This window comes from Anser anser (assembly GCF_964211835.1).
Source record: "Anser anser genome assembly, chromosome: 3".
NCBI classification, from domain to species: Eukaryota; Metazoa; Chordata; class Aves; order Anseriformes; family Anatidae; genus Anser; species Anser anser.
The window spans coordinates 69,480,331-69,504,057 of record NC_139722.1 but is presented as its reverse complement, the minus strand read 5'-3'; the positions used below and the strand labels follow the sequence as shown (position 1 = coordinate 69,504,057).

Here is a 23,727-nt window from a genome sequence, read left to right as displayed (position 1 = left end):
AGCCAGCTAGCAATGCCGTGCTTGATGCACCCCAGGACATATTTGACCCTTTTGGCTGTCAGGGCACACTGGTAACTCATGTTTGTTTTGCCATTGACCAGAGCCCCCCAGATCCCTTTCCACAGGGCTACTCTCCAGTCTCTCATCCCCCAGTCTGTATGTATAGCCAGGGTTGTCCTGTCCCAGGTACAGAATCTGGCACTTGCTCTTGTTAAATTTCATAGTCGGTGATTGCCAGCACTCTGATCTATCAAGATCTCTCTGCAAGGCCTCTCTACACTCGAGGGAGTCGTCAGCTCCTCCTAATCTAGTATCATCTGCAAACTTAGTATACCTTCTAGTCCTGCATCCAAGTCATTTATGAAAACATTAAAGAGAACTGGCCCCAAAGTGGAGCCCTACGGAACCCCATTAGTGACTGGCTGCCAGCCTGATGTAAGCCCATTTACCCTTTGAGCTCAACCTGCCAACCAGTTATTCACCTATTTTATTATGTATTTGTCTAGCTGTATGCTGGATGTTTTGTCCAGAAGGATACTGTGAGAGACAGTATCGAAAGCTTTGCTAAAAATCAAAAAAAAAAAAAAAAATCACATCAGCTGGCTTTCCTGGATCAACTAGGTGGGTGACCTTGTTGTAAAAGGAAATTAAGATGATATTGTAGATGCTACGTCTTCCTTCCATTGTGTATTTCCGTGAAAGGAATTGTGCTGGGGGAAAGGGTATGATTAAAAAGAATGCTTTTCTGTGGTATCTGATGAGCCCAATCCATTCCCAGCTATAAGGAGCCTCTCTGCCCGTTCTGTAAAACTAAGTTATAGTGGGAAAGGCATTGGTTTGTAACTGCAGAAGTAGTAGCACCTTCTTTCTCCTTTTTAGAGATGTAAACAATGGGGTATTAAAAATGGCAATTATCCATTTTTTCTAACTGTTCCTTAAAAGTATGGACTTTAGATTAAGAAGCTCCTACTATTTTGTCCCCTGACATGGCTTATGAAAGTATCTGAGAAGTTACTGCTCGTGCCCTTTGCTAACCATGCACATCTTATTTCAAACAATAGTTGAACTGCATCTGACGTCTTATAGTATGAATTATTACTTATATGTAGCTGATTCATGGGATGGTCCTAGAGAAGGGATGCAAAAGCTATTGCATTTCCGGATAAGAGTCCTCTCCCAATGTTATCTCATCTTCCCAGAGCACGGCCTGATTTCCTTGTGTAGCAGTACACTTAGGAAAGGCTGAAAGTTTCTAATCTATTGTTCTGAATTCCCTCTGAAACAATCAAGTGTTTGAAACAAGGAAGGAAGTACTTTCTGACCAGGAGAGTTCCTGGAGTTCAGGAAGCTGTGTCACTTTAACTCACTGGACATGGGGATGTGCTTTCCTTCTGTGTGGCTACATGATGTGAATCCACCAGAAGTCCAGCACAGCTGTATGTTTAAATTATGTAAGACTCAATCACTGGTGACAGAATACAGTTTGTCAGAAGTTCTAGTATCTCCTTCATGGCCTAGATTCAAGTTTGAACTGGAAATTGTGTGTCATAAAGTTGTGAGAAGGAGTAAATATGAAGAATGGGCAGCAACTGCTTCAAATCCATGAGGGAGCTATTCTGTAGGATGTCAGAGTGAAATGTTCTTGGGCTAAGCTTTCTGAATGAGTCACACTGCCCTCCTCAACACAAGCTAGCTGAGGTTCAGCCTCATAAATCTATAGGAACTGTTCATAGGAGCAGTATAGACCAAATGAGTTTCAAGGCATACCTCACATCTTTGGTTTGCCACCTAGAATCAAAAATATGGTTCTTATGAAGGACATTTTATACATACATATAAATACATGATTTCCAGTTGAAGGAAATTTTAAAAAATATGTCCAAGTTAGTTATCCTGACTTTAGTGAGAGGTAGTATAGCCATGGATCTTTTCCCACACAAGGAACAGGGTAGGTAGTATATTTTTAGTGTTGTGTGTTCTAGAAGAGTTTTTAGGGTAAGGTGCTGTAGAGACATAAGATCCCCAAGAGAAAAAAATGTAAGTAGACAGCAAGTGATCATTAATTACTTGGAAAATACTGCTAATGATAAGGAATGTGGGACAGAACGTTCCTTAGAACTGTTACAGTTGCTACAAATCTGAATGAATACGAATATGTTCCTAACACCTTTGTGATACAATTCTTTCTCTATAATTAAAAGTATGGCAAGAGGTCCACTTGTTGCCTTTCAGAATTGATGCTTGTAATTTTCAGGAAACACACTCTTGTAATAGGAAAGTGCTCTCAGAAGTAGAATTCTATTTTGCCAGCTCAAGATTTTGTTTGTGTATATTACTGTCAACAATTAAGTCTTAGGGCTTGTTCAAGAAGGAATATTTTTCATGTAAGATTACTAAACTGAGTCTTCCTTTGACAGTTCTCTTACTAATAAAGCTTTCTGAAAATGTCTGCATCAACAAAGTAGAAAAGACTACAGAAATCCTGGTGACAGCATATGGTGAAAGCATCCAGTCATGACAGTGGGTTAGATCTCTTTATAGAGGGAATTTTTTTTTTTCTTTCATTATTTGCTGGATAATTGTATTAGTGGAAAAGGATCCTTAATAGCTAAGCTGCTTGGAGTCTTCTTACAGCCGAGGTCTTTCTGATGGCACAACACATGCTATTGGACGATTTGTCTGTTAAAGTTGTAATGGTAACTCTGATGATAATTAAATGCTGAACTCCGTTCTCAAAGCATGTTTTTCCTGGACAAGCTCCTCTCACTCTAACCTGTCAGAACTTATCGGTGGTAAAGTAGATTGTTAGAGATCTGCTCCAGTTGAATTGGGAGGAGCATTACAAACAGAAGAGTTAAGTACTGCTGAAAAATAAGCTATCTGCATTAACTAGCATTTGTAGTTTAGCCTCGTCATTAGCATGTGTAAATTAATTAGATTTGTATTTTTCCTAGAACTGTCAGACTTTGTTTTTTTTTCTTAACTAAATATGTAGTGTATTGTCTTCATATTCTCTAAGTAATATTTGTTTTGTATTATAGTTGGCTCTGGTTCCCTTTCAGCATGGAAGTCTTTCCAGGAAAAATGAGCTGAACCTTATCAGAGGAAATCAGCAGTGAAACAAGAGGTGCATTTAATTAACACTGGCACAGCTTTTATCCGAGTTCTCTGTGACCCTGACCGAGAGGGCTACATCACTCTCACAGGTGGACTGTTGACATCATTGCTTGGCTCAACACAGTGATGGCAGGAAGGCTGCTGGAGTACATGTAGGAAACCAGTGAGGTCATTCACTAGCAATGCTTGGGTGGAGAATTACTACATTTTTGTAGTATGTGTGTTTCTCCCCACCCCCACACATTGCACTTTGGTACTTTCTCACATTCAGTCACGTTTCCGTTGTTCTCTTCCAAGTGATGTGCAGGAATGCAAGCTGGTCTTAGAAGTGAAACTTGCCTTCTTTCACCTTTCTGAAGTGACATTTAGCAAATCACCAGTGCAAATAATTTAGCTGTATTTGATTCACAGTGAGATTTTAAAATATGTATTAGCCTCATCCAGAGACGCACTTTTGTTTTAATGGCTTTAAATCACTGACAAGTTCCCAGTGAAGGTGTCTTTGGAGCCCCACCAGCTTCCAAAATCTTCCAGTGAACTGACATCCTTCAGATACCAATGTTTCTGAAGAAAGGATAGTCTGTTACAGAAATACTATTTGTTGTTTCTCCCTGTAAAGAAAGCACTTCAAGTCTCTGGAACCACTCCTGAAATTATACCCTTTGGGAAATGATTCCTGGGACAAACCAGAGGGGTTTTAAATCAGTTTATGGGAATTATAAAGCCCTAATTCACTGGTGGGTGAAAGCCAAGACTGTCCTGCTAAAATATTACCTGAATATTGTGAGGAGGAAGAGACCCTTTTATGAATGCTTTGAGAAGGAAAATATTGTTCCCCGTTGAATGAATTTCTTCTTTTATAGTGGTTAAGAGCTTAAGAGCTATGTGTGTTTTGAAGGTGTTCTTTGAACACAAGCTGGAGTCCAGGCCCACCAAAGGGAAATTAGAATTTCCCAGTGGTGCGTGAGGCCTTAGCTGTCTCCAGGTTGTCACTGCGTCACTCTCTCAGGCTCTCCAGTGAGACAAATGAATAATTATTGGTGGATTGCCTGCCTCTTCCTGACAATCTGTGTAACATAGGGTGATTCTTCAAAAACAGGAGTGTTGTGAGATTTATATCTGCCTTGTAAAGCATTTGGCTTATAGTACATTTTTATATGGTTTTCAAGGGGGTAGTGCCCTATTCAGCATTCCGACCTCTCCGAGTCCAAGTATGTTCCTGGTAATGTGGCATTTGCACCTGTCTGTAGTGTTGCATTGTTGCTGTATTATAGCAGTGCTCAGAAGCTAGCTGTAAAAAATACTAGCAGCCCTTAGACTTTGCAGGCTGGTTTTGAGATAACTGTAACAAGTGTGGAAAAAGAAACAGGAAAGAAAAGTTAAACTCAGGTGGGAAACATAGATTAGCAATTGTGTAGTTCTCAATTGAAAATTACTAACAGGAATAGAAAAGCCTGTGGGCTCTTCTGTTAGGTGATATGCCTTTGCATTTATTATGGTAGGTATAATTCCTCCCGGGGAAGAGGAGGAGGGGTCTTCTGAATTACACAAGATGCATCATTCTGAACAGTGGCCAGGCATGCACATGTGGAAATGCTGAATGATGTTACGCTTGGTGGAAGGTTGATGAATTATTCAGGGTAGGGGTGGCAGGGCAAGGGGTGAGCACACAAGTAAGATCAGTGGTGAGAAGTCAAGGTGAGGACAGTCAACATTAGTTCAGTATGTTTAAAAGCCAGAGTCTGAGAGATGGGTAGTACAACAGCAACAAATCTACCCGTGTTACTTCGTGAATTGCATAATGTGGTTGTGACTGTATTGGGTTGGCCAGAAAGGGTCACTGTAGATGAGGCAAAAATAGACCCAAGTGAATGATTTAGCTGAAGGGACAAGGGAAGGGTTGTAGATTATAATAAAAAGAGCTAAGTGGCAAACTCTGAAAACATCCTGTGTATGTGGACCAAGAGACAGTTAAGAGTGAAGGATGATCGTGGCTCTTTGTAATGAAAAGATGGGAACAGAAGACTGGAGAGAGGATTGGAAGGGTGAGGTTGGCTAGAAAGGGAAAGAAGTTAAATTGAGAGTTATACCAATGGGAGGAGATACCTGTGAGACGACATGAAGACGCATCTTGGACATATATGGAGAACTGGGAAAGAGCACTGAGGAAGAAAGACTTGAAGATATTCCAAAAGTATTAGCTGAAACAATTACATGATCTAAGATCTGTCCAGGAAGAAGTCATTGGAGTAATTGGGGGATGTAGTTACAGGAGAGTAGTGACATGCCTTGCTGATGACTAAGGGAGAAAAAACAGTAGAGTTTAGTTGGTTTAAAAAATGTATTATCATCTCTGTAACATTTGAAAGGCAAGGCACTTAAATTCTGTGTAGTTCATGCTTCTCTTGACTGCTCTTTTTGTTTCCTACTAAACATTATTGAATCTACATTATAATATAGTGCAATGTATTACCTTTTCTGATTGAAAGACCGGATCCCATTGCTGGTCCTACTGGCAAAATTAAATTACAGCTTTATTGCAGCTTCCTTCACACTGGCCAGCATTTGTAAAGTTAGCAGAACTGAAGAACTTTTTGTTTTGGTTTTGGTTGAGAAGGAAAAAAAAAAATGTTGTGTAGGCATGTATATTATTTCAGCAAACTGAATAGTTGGAGGAGGGCTTGTTGTTTTGGGACAGAATGAAACCATCAGACAACATACCACAGAATAAAATACAGCCCGTGATTTGGTAAGCTATTTAGTGTTTAGAGTAAATGAAATTTTTTTCAGTACAGCCTCCATTACAATGCACAACTATTGTAAAAGTAGTTCTTTGTATTCAGTGTCCATATATATTTTTCAACCTTACAATACTTTAAGCCTTGTCAGAGAAGAATTTTATTATGCAAATGCTTAAACTTGGCTCTAGACATTTGAAAATTAACTTTTTAATAGCAAAAATGACCTTTGTGTATTTCCTATATCAATGATGTTCCCTTGATTATCTTTTTCAGAGGTATTTTCAAGTATATCCATACAAATGTAAAACTGTGCTTAAGCTTTTGGACTTCATAAGCATGTGGTACTGTTAACTTAAACTAGTTTATTTGAATGAGTTCCTTAAAACAGGCACTTATTTACATGTAGGGAAAGTGACTTTCTTGTTTCACCGCAGCCAGTAAGTGATACCCTGAATTCAGAAGAGCTCTGAAATTTCATTTTTATAGCCTCCCATCCCCTGATGCGGTGATTTTTACCTAGCCTCCTTTGCTTTGCATCTAAAGGGGCGAAGGACACAGTCAGCCGTGCTGTTCAGTGGGAGGTACAGCAGGTCAGAGTTGTTGGACAGGATTTTCTTAAACCGGTGTGTGTAGATCTGAAGTACAGTAGCAGTTGTTTTCAGTTAAGATTAGCTGAATTGACACATCAGCTCAGGCAGTATTGATTCCTTCATCAAAGGTAGTGCCTGGCTAGTGTGGACAAGTTTAAGTGATGCCGGAGCAAAGACAACTCATTATGCTCTGAAACAGTTTTCTTCAACATGGTTGTTAATGTCTTGCCCTTATCAGACCCGTGAAGCAGTATGTAATGAACTCAGCGCAGCTGTCTTAAGGTTGCAGATGGCATTAGTGAAGGCAAATAAAATTAGAATCACCTGTGCCACGCATGCAGCCAAAGGGGGCACCTCTGTGAAAGCAGTTTGCTCGAGGCCATCAGAAACTCTGGGAGTCATTAAGATCCTTGTTGTTTGTTCCAGTAAGACCTAACTGTGAGCATGGTCATGTTTTCTGCCTGTTTCGTTCCCTTTGTCTCTGATTTACAGTCTGTGACTCCAGATGAGAATGGATAAAACTGCATCATTTAAGAAAGGGAAAAATAGCAGGAGACTGAAATTCTATATGGAGATAGGGCTTCTTTGAATAATGTATATTAGCTTTTTTGCATGGGCTTGCTGTTAATTGTACTTCCCAGTTAAAAGGGGAAAACACAATTTGGATGGAAAGCAGCAGAAATTTTGGACCACTAGCTAGATTTTACATACAAGTTCAGACATGAAACAGGGACTTGCGTTGCAAATACTGGCAAGTGCAAGTCTGAGCAATTTGTGGCTGCCTTGCTGGGTAAAACAGGAAGCAGGTGGCCAAAGCATGCAGCTCATGGCGGCTTCTCCATGGTGCTGCAGCCCTGCCTGCCCACCCTGATCCTAGCCTATGGCGCTGGCTGTGCTGGTGAGCACGCCTGTTTTGTACTTGTGCCAGTTCAGAGTGAGCAAATGGCTTTGATTAAGACTCGAATCATAGAATGGCTTGGGTAGGAAGGGACCTCGTAGACCATCGAGTTCCAACCCCCCTGCCATAGACAGGGACACCACCCACTAGATCAGGTTGCTCAGGGCCCCATCCAGCCTGGTCTTGAACATTTCCAGGGACAGGGCATCCACAGCCTCTCTGGGCAGCCTGTTCCAGTGCCTTACCACCCTCTGAGGAAAGAATTTCCTCCTAACCTCTAATTTAAATCTCTCCTCTTTTAGTTTAAAACCATTCCCCCTTGTCCTGTCATTATCCAATTGAGCAAATAGTTGCTCTCCCTCTTTTTTATAAAAGTCCCTTTCAAGTACTGAAAGGCTGCAATGAGGTTACCCCAGAGCCTTCTCTTCTGTAGGCTGAAAAGCCCCAGCTCTCTCAGCCTTTCTACGTAGGAGAGGTGCTCCAGCCCCTTGATCATCTTTATGGCCCTCCTCTGGGAGGACTTCATTCAGTTAATCAGCCTTGTACGTGTCCGCTCCAATCAAATGCGAAGAGCTCAAAAATCAGTTTATGGAACATCTTGAAACAGCAGTGTTAAGGGTTGCTATTTTAATTATGATACCTATGCAGAAGACGTGCTGCGGTGGGCACTGGACAGGGCAGACAGATATTTCGTTCTCCCATTCATGATATTTTAGATGCCTTGCTGCATGAAGAGGCTGATGCTGCCAGACCCAGGGGTCACTAAGCCTTTAGGGTGAGTGGCTGTTGCTCGGTGTTGCTGTTGTCACTTCCAGCTTTCTGCTGTTCCTCCATGCAGGGATGAAACGGAATGATGTTTAATGCTCCCTATTTATGTTGTTGTTGAGGCCTGATTGGCCTGTTCAGTTGAATAAATCAATTTCTGAAAAGGTGCCTCATAGTTAAGGCTGGGAATTTTGAGATTCAGCTATTCGCTAGGGAAGCAATAGTTACCTTTTTAAACCTGCCTGCATGCAGGTTTTTTTTTGGAGACCATCTTACTCTCCCATAAAGAAAGAAAACCCTGGCCCTTCAATGTTTTTCCAGATACATTTTTCAAATGGTAATTTGTAGATTTAGAAAGTATTGATTCTGTGGTAAGCAAGAAAAAAAAAGACCTTAAAGCTTTGGTCAAATAACTGAAATTCTTCCAGACTGCCCAGTAAGACAAATTATCGAGCAGATGCAGATGGATGTGTATTTGAGTTTGGCAACTTACTGTTATTGCAACTCTAAAAGTGATTTAAGACTAATAGCAGGAACCTAGCTGGAGGCTGCAAGTCTGTGACTGAACAGTTTTATTGAGTTCTGGATAAATAAGGTGAAAGATGGTTTGAACTTAATAATGTTCCCACTAACTTGCTTTCTTTCATTAAATTGTGAAATATAGGATGAATAGTGTGCTAATTAACAATAAAGAGGACTGAATATTTCTGCCTACTAGTCAAGGGATTATCCTTGTTAAAACAGGAAATGGTCTCTGATTTCCTGTTTTAAAGTATTTTGTTCATAAACTTTACATGAAAATGTGAGGTTAAAAATAGGTTATACTTTCATAGAGTAGAATATAAATCCATTACTAGTTAAAAATAGCTTATACGGGGAAGGAAGGACATTTTCCAAATTCTTTTATTTTGAAGTAAATAAATCCTGCACATACTTCACAAAATAGTATTTTATTGGGAAATTAGAAAGTCAAGCTCCTCTAATTTATTACATTGTGACATAGGCTTTATAGAAGTTATACTGCTCAACATTTATATAATATCGCTTCTTACTAACAGTTTGAAAGACAAGCAAAATTTTCACACAGTTTTTAAAATAAGAAACTGAGAGAAGCAAACATGAAGGTCCCCTGACAAACCAGGGGCAGGACCATGACTAAAATTCATGATTTCCTGGCCTGCAAAATTGTGAGAATCTAAGAATGTGAAGAAAAGTTCAGGGTGTTTCCATCAGAGTGGGCTGACCTACATTCTGTGGACTGAAAGAAATCCATGCTGCTACTCCTCCTCTACTCCACCCATCCACCCCGAAATCCTAAAGTGTTTCCTGATGTCTTCCTCATGTGTCCTTAAGAAAAATGAAAGTACAAATGTTGGCACATTTATTGTATTTCACTTTTGATAAGCAGTGATGGCTTTCCTTTGAAAAGGCCAATCTTTCTTCACTTCCTGAGGCTGAGGAATGTCATGAATTGAGCCTTACCTTTTGACCATAGCTGAGGAGAGGGTTGCGTAAAACCAGCTTGATGCCGTGCTAGAAGCTTACAGATCACAAGATATCTCCCAGACTGAGAAGTCCATTAAAACAAGTATTCCTGGCATGTTACAACAGCGACCCACAGGCTTCAACAGATGCAGCATTTCTGGTATTTGGAGGGACTACTTGGTGCTGCCCTGTGACTGTCATCTGTCTTCCCGTCTGCTCTTCCTAGGATGGATGACGCATTGGTGAACACCACTTACCAGATGATGATCTTGTTTTGTGGTTTTGTAGTTATTACTGTTTTTTCTTAATAGAAGGATAAAAAAGTAAGGCTCACATTCTTGTGTGCCTGAGGAAATTCTGTTCCCCAATAGAAATAATATTGCAGTAGTTGATAGCTTCCTAAGTCTGAGAGTAAAACCCTGGTATAGACACCCTGTCAATTGGTCCAGAATGGTGACTTTCCTCTCTCGCACACTTTTCTCCATGGTGGAAGTGTCTGCCAGCTTACCCCTTTTCTCCATATCATTTTTTCCTCACATTTTTGATAAGAATATATTCAGTTTCACACCAAGATTAAACCTCTCCAGTAACATGCCTATTCCCCACAGCTATGGGAAAATTCTCCTCAGTGCTTCCTTCTCTTTTATGTTGTGAAAGCAAAGAACAATATTTCTTGGTCTGAAGATGGACATGTAAGAAACAGAGCTTTTCATGGGCCTATGAAGAAATAAGATGAAGTCTGACTAACAATTGGACAGGTAAGGCAAGAAATAACTTTGTCTCTCTCTGCTCACCATTTACTTACTGCAATTACTTCATACTGATACTTTTTTGTATGTATCCTAACAACTCCAGCAAAACTCCTTGAGTGCTGCATGTGATGCAGCAGCTGTATTATGGCATATTCTCCTCATAGAGGAAAATAACATCAGTAGTATTTAGTTCCCAGAACTCAACAACAGCTACAACAACCTCAGCGTGGAAAGGCCTAGGCTGACATGGAGCCAAAGCCATGGTCTGCCTGTTTTCATAGAATCATTCCCGTTGGAAAAGATCGGCTATCACCTAACACTACCAAGTCCACCACTAAACCACGTCCCTGAGTGCCACATCCACACATCTCTGAAATACCTTTTTTGCATGCGCAGGGGCAGTGTGTAAGGCCCAAGGGCATGTAAGAAAGACCCATCCTTTCATTCCATCAGTCCTAGGGGTGAAGTGCAGTGTGCGGGGTGGTGGCATGGTCTGGGACAGCCGCGAGAAATGGGAGTGAGGTACAGGGACAAGATGTGCAGATGTTCACTTCTATAGCAAAGCCGGGCTCATTGAAACATTTTAATCTCTTACTGCTGTAACTATCCAGTGGGCTATAATTCCATGTTAACTTTACCAATGCTTGTTTCTTTACACTTTAATGCCTGGCAGCTGGACTTTTGGCTTTTGCGTGAAGTCATGTAAAAAGGCCTAATGTAAATGCAGACATTGTCTTTAACTGTTTTCACATTTTTAGTAATGTTTTTTTTAATAACATGTCAAAGTTTGGAGGTAGTGGTAGGGTAAGTGGTTTCTCTTCAGGGACTTGGGATTTTCTGATGGTAAAATCCTATAATTGCATGATATTTTAAACTGGAGTGTCTGACCACAGCATCTTTCTTTAATAACTGTGCTTCTTTAGGCAACATAAGGAGCTGGGCTTCAGGCTTAATAAGAAAAGGTAGTGACACGAAGAGCTTCAGAATGAGCCAGTCAATCACATATAGGAATGTTGCAAATGGAAAGAAAACATTTGGAAAAATGCTGAAGATCTATGCATGCTGTCCTACTTAAAGCTTGCCACTGCTCTGAAGATTTGAGGCTAACCTTAACCTCAGAGTACCCCACTTTCAGGAAAATTAGTGAGAATTAGGTAATCAGGTCATGGTTTTCTTTTCTGCACAGCTGCCCTAAACTCATCAGGAGATGTTCTTTTTGTTGCTTTTACAGACTTCTACTTATTTTTTTGGAGACCATGTGTCTGTAACAGCAATTTAAAATAGGTGTTGGGTCCAAATCAACTAGTTCTTGTTTCAACAAATGTACAACATAACATAGAGTTCAATATAAAGTCAAGCAACATAAAATAACGTAAAGCTTTTAATCATTGTTTAGCAACCAACACGTCAACTATTAAATGGGCACAGGGTTGTAATAGTCACAGAAATATCATTTATCCATTATAATCTCAAAAAAAAAAATGATTCTTGTTAAATACTAATTTTATAATCAGAAGCAGTCTACAAAGGAGCATTGAGTTTGTGTAGATCAGAAAACTGCATTGATGCATGCGAGGGGAATGTATTTAGTAATGCTTCTTGCAAAGGTGGCAAAACTCTTTTACATAGTAAGGTACCTGGCAAGCTAACACCCTGCAATGCTGAATATTAGGTGTGTTTTGAGATAGCCTCTTAGTTTTCAGTGTTGCAATCAAGCATGCTGTGAATGAGAACAGCAGAGGAATGCAGGTAATGTGTTTGCCATTTAGTAAATCATCAGTAAACTCTAATGCTGAGACAATCTGGTTTTGTTTCTTGCTCGATAAAACCAATCAGTAGACTGAGGCCAGAAGAACTGTGACAGTTTGTCACCTGTAGAAACCGTTGTACTTTTTCTAGTCTTTTTTAAGCCTTGATGAGATAAATGACGTCAGGAAAATTTATTTTCACTTCACTCTTTTTTTTTTTTTTTTTATCTTTTTCACAAACCCACCTGAAATTCAACGTGGCCTGAATTTCATTCTCAGCTCCTGATTTTCAGCCTGCTGCCAGTAGCCTGGCTTCTGCTGGAGAGCTGTCCCCAGAGAGGTCCCTGCTGGAACCTCAGAGGTGCTTCACAGAAGTACAGTGCTGACGCGCGGTGGTCTTAATTAGACTTGAGAAATGCTGATAAGATTGTGTAAGAAAACCTCGTATTGTGCTTTTTTCCTTTTGGGTCTGAGCTATGGCAATACTGTACGTATTGCCGAGGCGACCGGCTCCGGGGCAGACGCGTGCTGCAGCGGAGCGCGGGATCGGGACAGGCAGGGCTATTTTTCGGGCATCGAGCCTACGTGAGGGAGCCGCCAGGCACCGGCAGCCCTCGTGAGGGAGGCTGACGAGGCGTAGGCGGGGCCAGCAGCGTCAGCGACAGCTCCTCCCCCCGGCCGTTCAAAGGCAGCCCTTAGGGAGCGCGAGCGACCAGGAGCGCGGCGACCGGGGCCGGCAAACAGGGAGTGACATGGTGGGAGTGACGCGGCAGTTAGCGAGGCAGTGAGCGCGGGCAGGGCGGGCAGGCAGGGCGGAGCGCTCACACCCGCCCTTAGGGACAACTCCTCCAACGGCACTCACCTGTCAGCTGGGCTACAATGGTCTCCACCAGGCACGGTGCCTTCTCTAGGAAGTCAGTGCACACCCAGACCGACTGCCCGCCCAAACATGCGGCAGTTCAGGTCTCCGGATGCGGGGAGTGTCTGAGCCTCTTGCTGCCATCGGCGGGAGGCAGGGAGACTGCTTGCGTGAGGTGCGAGCAGGTGGACGACCTGGTCCGCATGGTGGCAGAGCTCAAGGAGGAGGTGCAGAGGCTGAGGGATATCAGGGAGTGCGAGCGGGAGATAGACTGGTGGAGTGACTCCCTGCAGGACCGGAGCGAGAGGGACCAGGGTGAGACGCCCCAAAGGGGGGTGGACCCCCTGCCCTGTTGCCATCGGGCAGAGGGAGGGGACCTGCGAGTTGAGGAGGAATGGAGACAGGTCCCTGCTCGACCTCGCAGGAGATGCCCTCCCCTTCCGGCGCCGCCTTCCCAGGTGCCCTTGAACAATAGGTTTGAGGCCCTGGAGCTCGAGAGACCCGTGGGTGAGGATGAGGTAGGAAGCCTACCCGGGAGGATGCCTGAGGTGAGGAAGTTGACCCCACGCCTCAGGACTGCCTCCACCAAGAAAGAAAGAAGGGTGATTGTTGTGGGCGACTCCCTCCTCAGGGGAACGGAGGGCCCTATTTGTCGGCCTGACCCCACACATAGGGAAGTCTGCTGCCTCCCTGGGGCCAGGGTCAGAGACGTTACCAGGAAGCTTCCAAACCTGGTTCGCCCCTCTGACTATTACCCGCTTTTGATAGTCCAGGCTGGCAGCGATGATGTTGAAAAGAGAAGCCTCAGGGCCATCAAACAGGACTATAGGGGGCTGGGACGATTGGTGGAGGGAGCGGGAGTGCAGGTGGTGTTTTCGTCTATCCCTACGGGGGAAGGGAGAGGCACGGAGAGGACGCGGAAAGCTCATGTGGTTAATAGGTGGCTCAGAGGCTGGTGCCAGCATAGAAATTTTGGGTTTTTTCACCATGGGGAGCTTTACTCGGCACCCGGCCTGATGGCCCCAGATGGGTCTCTATCTCCAAGGGGAAAACGGATCCTAGGCCAGGAGCTGGCGGGGCTCATAGAGAGAGCTTTAAACTAGGTAAGAAGGGGGACGGGGCTCAAACAAGGCTTGTCGGAGCTGTGCCGGGGGAAACAATGGCTAGGCCGGGGAAGAAGGCGATGGCCCAGCTGAAGTGCATCTACACTAATGCACGCAGCATGGGTAACAAACAGGAGGAGCTGGAAGCCATTGTGCAGCAGGCAGGCTACGACTTGGTTGCCATCACGGAGACGTGGTGGGACCGCTCCCACGACTGGAGTGCTGCAGTGCCTGGCTATCGGCTCTTCAGGAGGGACAGGCAGCACAGAAGGGGTGGTGGCGTGGCTCTCTACATTAGAGAATCTTTTGATGTTGTGGAACTCCAGGCTGGGAATGATAAGGTTGAATCCCTGTGGGTTAGGATCCGTGGGAAGGCCGGCAAGGCTAGCATCCTGGTGGGGGTCTGCTATAGACCGCCGAACCAGGATGAGGAGACGGATGAGGAGTTTTATAGGCAACTGACAGAAGTTGCAAAATCGTCGGCGCTTGTCCTCGTGGGGGACTTCAACTTCCCGGACATATCCTGGAAACACAACACGGCACAGAGAAAGCAGTCTAGGAGGTTTCTGGAGAGCGTGGGAGATAGCTTCCTGACGCAGCTGGTCAGTGAACCTACCAGGGGTGGTGCCCCGCTAGACCTTCTCTTCACAAACAGAGAAGGACTGGTGGGAGATGTGGTGGTCGGAAGCTGTCTGGGGCAGAGTGACCACGAAATGGTAGAGTTCTCTATTCTTGGCGAGGCCAGGAAGGGGACCAGTAAAACTGCTGTCTTGGACTTCCGGAGGGCTGACTTTGAGCTGCTCAGGACGCTGGTTGGCCGAGTCCCTTGGGAGGCGGTTCTGAAGGGCAGAGGAGTCCAGGAAGGCTGGGCGCTCCTCAAGAAGGAAATCGTGATGGCACAGGAGCGGTCCGTCCCCACGTGCCCAAAGATGAGCCGGCGTGGAAGAAGACCGGCCTGGCTCAACAGAGAGTTGCGGCTGGAGCTTAGCAGAAAAAAGAGGGTTTATAATCTTTGGAAAAAAGGGCGGGCCACTGAGGAGGACTACAAGGATGTAGCGAGGCTGTGCAGGGAGAAAATTAGAAAGGCCAAAGCTCATCTGGAGCTCAATCTGGCTACTGCCGTTAAAAACAACAAAAAATCCTTTTACAAATACATCAACGCGAAACGGAGGACTAGGGAGAATCTCCATCCTTTACTGGATGCGAGGGGAAACCTAGTTACTAAGGATGAGGAAAAGGCTGAGGTGCTTAATGCCGCCTTTGCCTCAGTCTTTAGCGGCAATACCGATTGTTCTCCGGACACCCAGTGCCCTGAACTGGTGGAAGGGGATGGGGAGCAGGATGTGGCCTTCGCTATCCATGAGGAAATGGTTGGCGACCTGCTACGGAGCTTGGATGTGCGCAAGTCGATGGGGCCGGATGGGATCCACCCAAGGGTACTGAGAGAACTGGCGGAGGAGCTGGCCGAGCCGCTTTCCATCATTTATCGGCAGTCCTGGCTATCGGGGGAGGTCCCGGTTGACTGGCGGCTAGCCAATGTGACGCCCATCTATAAGAAGGGCCGGAGGGCAGACCCGGGGAACTATAGGCCTGTCAGTTTGACCTCAGTGCCGGGGAAGCTCATGGAGCAGATTATCTTGAGGGTCATCACGCGGCACTTGCAGGGCAAGCAGGCGATCAGGCCCAGTCAGCATGGGTTTATGAAAGGCAGGTCCTGCTTGACGAACCTGATCTCCTTCTATGACCAAGTGACGCGCTTGGTGGATGAGGGAAAGGCTGTGGACGTGGTCTACCTTGACCTCAGTAAGGCTTTTGACACCGTTCCCCACAACATTCTCCTCGAGAAACTGGCTGCTCGGGGCTTGGACTGGCGTACGCTTCGCTGGGTTAGAAACTGGCTGGATGGCCGGGCCCAGAGAGTTGTGGTGAATGGAGTCAAATCTGGTTGGAGGCCGGTCACTAGTGGAGTCCCCCAGGGCTCGGTACTGGGGCCGGTCCTCTTTAATATCTTTATTGATGATCTGGATGAGGGCGTCCAGTGCACCCTCAGTAAGTTTGCAGATGACACCAAGCTAAGTGCGTGTGTCGATCTGCTCGAGGGCAGGAAGGCTCTGCAGGAGGATCTGGATAGGCTGGAGCGATGGGCTGAGGTCAACTGCATGAAGTTCAACAAGGCCAAGTGCCGGGTCCTGCACCTGGGCTGCAACAACCCCAAGCAGAGCTACAGGCTGGGAGATGAGTGGCTGGAAAGCTGTCTGGCCGAGAAGGACCTGGGAGTATTGGTGGATAGTCGGCTGAATATGAGCCAGCAGTGTGCTCAGGTGGCCAAGAAGGCCAACGGCATCCTGGCCTGTATAAGAAGCAGTGTGGCCAGCAGGTCGAGGGAAGTGATTGTGCCCCTGTACTCGGCTCTGGTGAGGCCGCACCTCGAGTACTGTGTTCAGTTTTGGGCCCCTCGCTACAGGAAGGACATGGACGTGCTCGAGCGAGTCCAGAGAAGGGCGACCAAGCTGGTGAGGGGTCTGGAGAACAAGTCTTACGAGGAGCGGCTGAGGGAGCTGGGCTTGTTCAGCCTGGAGAAGAGGAGGCTCAGGGGCGACCTCATCGCTCTCTACAGTTACCTGAAAGGAGGCTGTAGAGAGGTGGGGGTTGGTCTGTTCTCCCACGTGCCTGGTGACAGGACGAGGGGGAATGGGCTAAAGTTGCGACAGGGGAGTTTTAGGTTGGATGTTAGGAAGTACTTCTTTACCGAAAGGGTTATTAAGCATTGGAACGGGCTGCCCAGGGAGGTGGTGGAGTCACCATCCCTGGAGGTCTTTAAAAGACGTTTAGATGTAGAGCTTAGGGATATGGTTTAGTGGAGTACTTAGTGTTAGGTCGGAGGTTGGACTCGATGATCTTGAGGTCTCTTCCAACCTAGAGAAATCTGTGAATCTGTGAATCTGTATCAGGGTATAGCAAAACTTGCAGCGCTCAGAAATGAAGTGTTAATCTGGGAGTTTGTCTAGGAAGCTGTACAGCACATGAATGTAGAGCTGTGACTTTTACCTCTCTTTGATCCAGGAAATAAGCCAAAATACAGGAGCCTGTGGTTACTATGCCAGAAAAAATGCTGGTGGAATTGGTTATCTGGCATTTACAAGTTGGAGTGCCATTTCCTGGTCGCAATGGAGTTCCCTTGCAAGCAGCTCTGGGCTTTGTGCAGCCGGTGCTTGTTCAGAAGGGTGTCCTGCAGCTTTTTGTCATTTTGCAAATCATGCTTTTGGCCTAAGGCCAATTTCTGGTTTCAAGAGTGTTGCTACTTTGCAGAACATGTGCCTGTTTGAAAGCAGTGCTTTCACAGGGCTGCTGCTCTCCTGGCTTTTTACTGGTTTGTAGGTGCCCGCACAGATCCAGCCCTGCCACGGAGCATTCAGGTTCTTGTACGCGCTATGTAAGTGGCCCAGAGCAAATGTCTATGCTATACAGTTCAGTTCCTGCTCACTGACCAGCATTTTGTGTGGTACAACTTTCATGCTGAAATTGCTTAAGAATTTCTCTATATTTATGTTGAAGGGCAACATCCCAACCATCAGTTTGTGTACATAGTTGGCTTGATTCATGATGTTATTACTGGAGGTGAATAGAGCAGTCATCATTTTGTGTAAGAGTTTCCTTGTAAGTACAGGGAGATGTAAAATGCAAGAATGGCTCTGTTGCCAGAAGGATACTGTTAGCTTGATCATTAGGTGTTTGTGGCAAATCTCACTGTAACTGAGCACGAGAGGTTTCTGCTGACTGTTGTCAGTTTTAAAAATCAGTATTTAGTTGTTTATCCCCATTTTGTTTGCATTATGGACTGCATTGAAATTGCATGCAGCTATTTAACTGTTGCATTAAACCATGTATTGTTTGTCTTAGTTTTGTATAATTTTATTACGCTTTGCAAGAAATTGATACAATTCCATAGGTGACCATCAGTTCTTCATGTTAGTGTCCTTACACCCACCCACACACCTCTTGAAACTGTTTTGGCAGCTAGAGGCAGTCCTAAGTTTGATACCTTGGACATAAAGGACTGAATGTGTTCAGTTTTGGAAGCAGAAAAACTGGCAAAGGATAGGGAAAAAACTCTTCTATCATTCTAATACAGAAATCAGAGTATGCATTCTGCTAAGTAGAAACAGTTTTGTTTTCCACTCAGGATATACACAAGAATAAATTGCAATTTAAGGGTGTCTTATTTATTTAAACATGTTGGGGGGAAATCCAGCTATGTTGTTGGCACCATAAAACCTCACATTTTATGGACACAAAATGGAAAACCAGATTAAGGCATATATTAGAAATAGAATGTGTAACTTACAACTTTGGGTATCCAGCCAAGAGGAAGTTGTATGTTAAAAAAAATAATAATAAAAAAAGAGAAGATCACATATACTCTTAAGGGGATTTCTCCTGGAAGAAAGACACGCATCCAAATGCAGAGCTTTTCTGTGTGGTCAAATTGAGCGAGCCAATAGGTTGTCCTGAGATCACTAAAAGTCTCTACGTGTCCCCATGTGCCTGAAATGTCTGTGCACAAGTGCAGAAGTACGCATACCCCAAAAACATGTGTGCAGTTGCCTCCTTTCCTGTGCCCCCGCAGCCCTGCAGAGGAGGCTTCCTGGCCCCGTCACTGTGTTGTTCAAGCCCACGTTGTGCTTCCAGGCTATGAAGTGTTACATCCTTTTGCATTAGGGTCACCGTGTTTTGTTCTCCCAGGCTTGCCAAAAAGGACAGAGGGTGGGGAGGGATGTTGGTTAGAGGGCTTCTGGCTGCTTCTGCGGGGGAGCGAGCCAGGGAATGTACTGAATGGAAGGTGTGTTCCCAGTGCTGCTTGCCTGAGCAGCAAGCAGCCCTTCTGCACCGAGTCCCTTCTCAGAAAGCACTGAACTCTTCCTGATCTTCCGCTCCCTGCCCTAGCTCTCCTTCAAATCTTGTCTTACTGTTTACGGGCTGATGTTGCTGACTCTGTATTCATTTCAGGCACCATCTCTAGAACCTGTGGCAGCCTGCAGCATTAGATTCCTGCCAGGTTGGATCCCTGAAAAGCATCATTTAGCCCTTGCCACAGAATGAGCTGCAGATTCTCCACTTGTTAATTTTTTTTCGATAAAATGTTCTTCTTCCAGTAAACCTACTTTGTTTCATGACAAACAACCCAATAAAAAGTGAAAAGGCAGTTTGTGTGAAGCCTCAAGGAGTTTATTAAGGGGAGATTCAGAGGAAAAGGCTGAGAAGCGCAATAGCGTGCGTTTGCTGTAATTGTAGAATGAATCTCTTCATTCAAACCTTCACATAAAACCGTTTGAACTGAAGGGTGAAGATCTCTATTGTATGGACCAGTGCTGTGAGTGGTTGTGTTGCATTAGCGTGTGGTTTTGTATGAGGTATAATCACCTACAAGATCATGTTAAACTGAAATTGGAATGCTTGTTTCTGAAATGAGGAGAAACAATCAGACACTCGGAGGAAAACAGTCTGAGTATGTCCTCATCTGATGTGGTGATTAGGTCTACATTACTAACTGGAGGAGCTTTGTGGTCAGTACAATAGAAATAAAAAGTCATTGGGAAGCTTCGAAAGGTACTTTGTATTAGCTTTGCTCCATTAACAAAATTTTGTTTATGCCCAGAGAAGCCATGGATGCCCCATCCCTGGAAGTGCTCAAGGCCAGGCTGGATGGGGTTTAGAGCAACCTGGGCTGGTGGAAGGTGTCCATGCCCATGGCAGGGGGTTGGAAGTAGGTGGCCTTTAAGGTCCCATCCAACTCAAACCATTCTGTGATTCCACATCTTAAATAACTCTAATGCAACTTACTGTAGTGAGAATTTCAGAAGATAAACTTGCTGAGGAAATAAAACACTGAAAGTAGGTGCTATAGGAGGGTTGTTTTCTTACAAATGACAAACAACTGCAGGAGCTGTTGTAATCCAACAGCAAAATAGCACGTCCCAAAGGGCTGCTGTAGTTTTATGGAAAACAAGTCAAGATTTAAATGATGTTTTTTGAAGATAAAATGGGGAGGAGTGCCTTTATTTTAGGTAAATGCATCTTGGACCCATCCTTTTCTATTTCATGTATTTTGTGATGTACTCAACCCCAAACCATCCACTGTGAGATGTTTTCATAAGCAACATTTCAGAGAGGAACAGAACAATTCCCTGCACCAGAGAAGTCAGGCTGAGAGTCGGATAGAAGCAGGTAGGGAAGTAGGGTGGGATAATAAGCCAACATTGATCGCTGCTACAGGCAGTACAACGTGTTTGACACCAGCGTTGAGCGTCACTGCCAACAACTGATGCTAAGTGCTGGTACCTGTAAATAATGAGCTATATTAAACTTAAGTGCAATGCATATCTGATAACTAGATGTGAGGCTTAAAAAAGCATACCGAAACTAATTTTTGTAGATGACTTGTCAGCAGCTCTGAGTCTGCACTTAAGAATTTTCACTGCTTTTCAGTGCAATCTGTTTTCATTTGAAATGGGTGGGATTCAGGAGCATTAAATGTGTGGAAACTGTTAATTATGTTTCTTGTTTAGTTAGACTTACAGAGAAGCTGTAGAAGGACTGGACTTCGAACTGTTAAAATTGTTTTTAAAATCTACAGAAATAATGGAAGAAAACTGTTTCTTAAAAAGGCAAAAAAAAAAGGAAATCTGGTGTAAATATTACTGCCTTTTCACTACGTCTGAAGAGTGTTATTTTCAATGCACATTTTTAACAGCTCTATATAAGCTTCATGGAATAAAAAATTAACTACAATTAAAATCTGGCTTTGACTGCAGTGGCATATTGATTTCCAATTCCATGGAGAATGGGATTTAAAATGGATGTGATAAATTCTTAATAAGTAGTTCATTATTGCTCTTTGAAACACGTATTTCTCAGAAAACCTCAACTTCTTAATATTCCTTTCCTTGTTTGCTTTGGCTATTTAGACTTAAAGTGTTTGAAATGGAAACTCTCCCTAGCTCACAGGCACCAAGGCAGAATTGTTCCCAAAGTTGAGGCCACTGGGATGGACTTTGCTTGTACCACATCACGGATAAGCGTTCTCAGGCCTCAGAGAAGTGTGATTATAAGCACTATGTCATTACTGCTGCTTCATTATTTCCATCTTTTAAACAGTTGTCTTTGGAGGTCATGTCCCTCCATTCTTGGCAATTTGCTGGTGAAATCTTCTGCCTTTTATATGTCTCCCTTGGTTCTCCAGTCCCGCTCATTCTACCTCTTTTAAAACTTCTATCTTCTCCCCATACTGTTTTCCTAACTGTCCTTCAGAGAAGAAATAATTTTTAGAGATGGGGGAATAAAGTTGCAACAGTGCAGCAAATCTTTATGCAAAACCAGGAAGGGAAGGTAACTATTTTAAAATAAAGTTATTTTCACTTGCTCTGGCTGTCATCACCACGTACTCCCAAGCACGAGGACGCACCTGTTCAGGTCACCTCCAGCATTCAGGTATCAAGACAGGTGTACTCGGATGGCACAGCATGCAGTGGCAAGCCCTTTGGCAGCTGACAGCAAGGAGGATCTTTGGCCTCTCCATCCCATCAGCCTCTGAGAGTCACTGGGATTCACAGCTTTTAGTCCTTTCTCCTGCTGTGAAGGGGCTTGTATTTACTTGCACATTTTGTGTATCATTCCATTTATGGCATATTATTTCCTAACCTGTCTTCAAAGTCCTGTTCATAATGCCTCTTTTCTCCTAGCTTCTAGACTGTCAATGTTTTTATTCATTTTTATATTGACAATTTTGCTTTACCTCCCCAGTAATCAAAATTGGTAATGGTTTTCCAAGCAATATCTTCTCTCCTACAATATATTTTTGTATTCATTTGGATGGCACATACGTACTTAGCCATTTTTCAGTATTTCTCTTGCATTCTCTCTGGTTTAAGATTCTCATCGGAATATAATGCATTTAGCCGGTAGTCAGAAACTGGATGTTTACTGAAATTTGCAGACTCAATTACCTAATTGTAAAAGTGCGTGTTGATTTCTTAGTGTGCCTATGTATGCCTAGAGGCATTCATGAAATATAAATAAGGTACACTGTAAATAACCCTACAGTAAAAGGACTGTTTTTTTTGCATACTTTAAGTAGTTTGTTTAACTTATATCACAAGTTACTTCATGTGCCTTTATATAAAGTGTATGAAAAGGGTATTGAGGAAGCTGTGCGTTAATTGGTATCTACTGTCAGTGGGAAAAAAACAAGAAGGTATGCAGTACAAGATGGTGTGCAGTAGATGTTTACTGTGCTGTGGATATCCTTGGCAACTCCCAAATGTACTATTCAAGATCAATTTGCAATGCCACCCTTCCCATTTGATAGGGTATCATCTAATATATTTGCAGTAATATGCTGTATCTTACATAATGCTTTTCATCTGTAAGTTTCTTAAGCATCGCAGAGGAGATGCAAGTAAGATACAATCCCTACACTGCAGATGAGAAGGAAACTGTCCGTCACGAACAAGAACTGGGAAACGACGTGAGTTTCCTGGGTGTCAGGCAGGTGCTGCAAGCAGTGGTGTGTGCTGCCCGGGGCATGGTTTGAGCGACAGCACAAGCAGAGTTTTGAAAGCCTTTGAGATGTGGAAGCGTGTTGTATTTATTGAAAAACATTTCCTTAAACATAGCGCCAGATTAGCACATCCCTTCCATTTAGCCTCTGGCGTGTTAACTGACAGATGCCATGAATATGAAGATATTAGGAGGCTGCTGACCTGAACGTGTGTTTGACTTCAGGCTTATCACGTCAGAGGAACGTTTGCTGGTCTCTAGTGAGCTCCCGCGGTACACCTGTCCATTAGGAGCAGCAAAGCTCCTGGGCTCCAGTGGGACCGGCTGCTTGGCTGTGGGCTAGAAGAGCTTCCTCCATGGCTGTTTGTAAGTCTGGCACCACGGGTGTGCATACTCACGCGTGAAAGGTGTGCACGTACCTTTGCTTGGCAGCAGCCCATCGCCTTCAGGCTGCAGTTCTCCCCTTCCAGAGGGCAGATGGGCCTGGGGCCTCAGGGCAGCGTGGAGACTTAAGTAAGGAGCAGGACAGAGAGCAAAGATAAGTGCAGAGTTGTGCTCATTTCTGCACTGAGTATCTGCTCTTCAGTGTGGGTTTTCCATCTGTTTATGTAAATACTTGTCACTCTACCCTGCCTGCTCCCTGCTGTTCACGTGGTCTTAAATGCTGAAGCAATAGGATGGTTCTTAGGTGTTTTTTCCACTTATTTTTAATAAAATAATAATAAAAAAAAACCTGATAACCAGAATCAAGCAACCCTGTAGCAGTAGGAAACCCTTAAATTTTGTGATTTGACATTTAGCTACTTGATTGCAACTGTTTGGTGGGATCTGCTAGGCTTTTAACAAAATTGAAAGCAAAGTCTTTTTTCCAGACACAAATTCTTAGTAGTATTTGAATATTTTTTTGCTTTCATCTTGGGTACTGGTCCCACGATGTGCCTTCCAGGTCAAGCTGCTGCAAAGCCTGTTCTTAAAGTAGTTCATGAAATATTGCTACGCTGTAGATGGTGCATTAGGGCATAATGCTCGGTGTTTCAGTTGGAAGTACCACCTCTGACCACTCGCTGTTTATTTGGTAAAAACTAGCTCTTTATCAGGTCTGCACGTCATCTT

General features: G+C 44.0%; 1 protein-coding gene across 5 annotated transcripts in view; it reads left to right on the top strand.

Annotated features, from left to right (window-relative positions):
* MTHFD1L (methylenetetrahydrofolate dehydrogenase (NADP+ dependent) 1 like) overlaps positions 1–23,727 on the top strand; it is a 151,494-nt gene that overhangs the window by 102,697 nt on the left and 25,070 nt on the right. The window contains exons 27-28 of one of the 5 annotated variants that reach the window (XR_014581947.1): positions 3,063–3,127; positions 9,170–10,354. The exons of 1 other annotated variant lie outside the window; for it this stretch is intronic. Coding sequence is in view for 1 of the 4 variants with exons in the window: in XM_083829970.1 (XP_083686096.1) it covers positions 19,066–19,158 (93 nt within the window). In the remaining 3 variants the exon portion in view is untranslated. Of the gene's footprint in view, positions 1–3,062; positions 10,355–19,065; positions 23,316–23,727 lie in introns of those variants that run through there. 3 more of the 5 variants (XR_014581948.1, XR_014581949.1, XM_083829970.1) reach the window with 3 other exon arrangements.